This window comes from Cebus imitator, unplaced genomic scaffold, assembly GCF_001604975.1.
Source record: "Cebus imitator isolate Cc_AM_T3 unplaced genomic scaffold, Cebus_imitator-1.0 Scaffold8, whole genome shotgun sequence".
In the NCBI taxonomy this organism is placed as follows: Eukaryota; Metazoa; Chordata; class Mammalia; order Primates; family Cebidae; genus Cebus; species Cebus imitator.
In genome coordinates this window covers 9,239,438-9,242,372 of record NW_016107323.1, presented here as the reverse complement: position 1 = coordinate 9,242,372, position 2,935 = coordinate 9,239,438, and the positions used below count along the sequence as shown (strand labels likewise).

The 2,935-nt window shown below is 40.1% G+C and overlaps 1 protein-coding gene across 1 annotated transcript in view; it reads left to right on the top strand.

Annotated features, from left to right (window-relative positions):
- HECTD4 (HECT domain E3 ubiquitin protein ligase 4) overlaps positions 1-2,935 on the top strand; it is a 232,540-nt gene that overhangs the window by 188,639 nt on the left and 40,966 nt on the right. The window contains exon 54 of the mRNA XM_017540172.1: positions 1,247-1,407. Coding sequence (XP_017395661.1) covers positions 1,247-1,407 — 161 coding nt within the window. The remainder of the gene's footprint in view (positions 1-1,246; positions 1,408-2,935) is intronic.

Here is a 2,935-nt window from a genome sequence, read left to right as displayed (position 1 = left end):
AAAAAAAAAGAAAATACATTACTAACAATATTTTTGAGCAACGGAAATGTGTGGAAATAAAAATTCAAAAAATAAAAATGTCCTTAATTGTAATCATTCTGTTATTTCTAAGGTAATTTGATTCTCTCCATTTTAATAATTCCTAAAAGAAAATTGCATTGGTATTTGCATCCAGAATGCATATGTATGAGCTTTTTATTTCCCTAGAAATAAAATAGAGCTATCAGACAGATTCCCTGCTTTTAAGATATTATTAACATAAAAACAATGAACATAAATTTTCCCTAGCAACAGTGTGTGCTGGAAATATAGCACTATTCTCTTTAAATTGCTAACTCATGATTACATTGAAAATCTTTTATTTATTGTATTAATTAAAATTTTCCATCTGGTATGGAAAAACTAAAACACTCAGTACTAAGCAGATGTCTTTGAACTTGGACTAAATCAATGGCATGAAACTAGCATTTATTGCTATAGTCTGATTATATATATGTATAAATATATTTTATATATGTATATATATAAGTCTCGTTTGTGTGTGTGTGTGTGTGTGTGTGTGTGTGTGTGTGTGTGTATACTGTACTTTTAAAAAAATTTTTGATTGAAGTGGTTTTTTTTTAAATAAATGGCTTTTAGCCTTTCTAGTATGTAGTTAATTCACATTCGCATTTAAGAATTCATTTAAAATCTCTCTGATTCCTGGCCGGGCATGGTGGCTTACATCTATAACCCCAGCACTTTGGGAGGCCAAAGCCGGTGGATCACTTCAGGTGGGGAGTTCAAGACCAGCCTGGCCAATATGATAAAACCCCATCTCCACTAAAAATACAAAAATTAGCTGGGCACAGTGGTGGCTACCTGTAGTCCTAGCTACTCGGGAGGCTGAGGCAGGAGAATCTTTTGGCCAAGATAATGCCACTGCACTCCAGCCTGGACGACACAGTGAGACTCCATCTCAAAAAAATAAAATCTCCTTGATTTCTGATGTTTTGTTATTTTGTTATTTTCTTAGAAAAGCATGTAGCAAGTTTATATAGTAATAAGATTACTTATAATATGTGTTTCAAAAATGTATTGTGAATTCTCTTTTATTTGTTTTGTCCATGAAATAGCAATTATTACAAATTATAATACCTAAAAACCTGGACTAAAAATACATACACACACACACACACACACACACACACACACACAGAAAATAAAAGCAAGCAGCACAAACAGACATTTTCTTTTCCTATTGTAGGTGAATGAATTGGTGCAGGTAGAAACGTACCTCCGCAGTGAAGGTGTGCTGGTGCGATACTGGTATCCTATTGATATGTTGGAAAGGCCCCCAGCAGGCTACCGAAGGACTGCCACCAATGGGCTGGTCACACTGGACAATACCAACCTTCAAATTCACAGGTACAATTGGGCCCTTCTTTCTACTGGGTTACAGAAATCCACCAGCTTTGCTCTACCACGTGTACCATTTATCCTCAGCATGAAAGCTTCTCCTTCAAAGCTAACATTTAGAGGGTGCAGCTAATAAAGATAACAGCAAAATTGCAGGAGGTACAAAGAAAAGTTGGGGGATCTAGAGGCCAGGCATGGTGGCTCATGCCTGTAGTCTCAGCACTTTGGGAGGCCAAAGTGGGCAGATCACTTGAGATCACGAGTTCAAGACCAGCCTGGCAAACCTGGTAAAATCGCATCTCTATTGAAAATACAAAAAGTAGCCAGTCTTGGTGGTGGGCACCTGTAATACCAGCTACTCTGGAGGCTGAGGCAGGAGAATCTATTGAATCTGGGAGATGGAGTTTGCAGTGAGCTGAGATTGTGCCACTGCACTCCAACTTGGGTGACAAAGCGAGACTCCATCTCACAAAAAAAAAAAAAAAAAAAGTTGGGGAATCTAGAATCACCTGGCTTATGCAACATGTGCCCTGCTGTGATTTGGGGGGACTGATGGGTAGCTAGAGATTAGAAAAGCATGGGGAAAGTTAAGAAGAGTAACATGAGTCAAGAAAAGGTAAGAAGATACTCAGGTACCGTGTAAGCTCCTTTCCCTCTGAAGCTAATCAGGTCTTGCTTGAGTGCTTGCTATGTGCCTAGCACTGTGCAGGCTTCCAGAAAAGGAGAGAAGGTGTGCGAGGCATGTGCCTACCCTCGGTGGGCTGAAACCTAGAGATCTGGCAAAGCTCCCTCATGTTCACCATTGCCAGTTCCCCTGAGAATTACTCCTTTCCATCTTAAAACTTCTTGTGATAATTCAGAGGAAAATATAATAATAAATGGAGTTCTTCTCTAATAAAAATTTCCAGAAACTGCCAGGCGCAGTGGCTCACGCTTGTAATCCCAGCACTTTGGGAGGCCAAGGCAGGTGGATCACGAGGTCAAGAGATCGAGACCATCCTGGTCAACATGGTGAAACCCCATCTCTACTAAAAATACAAAAAATTAGCTGGGCATGGTGATGCGTGCCTTTAATCCTAGCTACTCAGGAGGCTGAGGCAGGAGAATTGCCTGAACCCAGGAGGCGGAGGTTGCGGTGAGCCGAGATCGCGCCATTGCACTCCAGCCTGGGTAACAAGACAGAAACTCTGTCTCCAAAAAAAAAAAAATTTCCAGAAACTGTTTTTCATGTTATTCATCCATTAGCCATCACAAGTTCTCATGATGTTGACAATTTTGAACCAAGTTAAGTGTATCTCCAGCTCTCATCTCTCACTGGAACTCCAGATACGCTTATCTATCTACATGGTACAACCTCTTGAGATTGCATTGTAGCATTTGGGTGGTCTCAAGTTGAATGAGTCAGTCAAATTCACAAGACCAAATAGGTCACACATGACCTTCTTAGCTTTACTTAGCGAGATACAGGACAGGAAGTAGGCATACCACACGGCAACATCATGAATGTTTCAACAGGAGTGCTCACAGTCGTCCACAC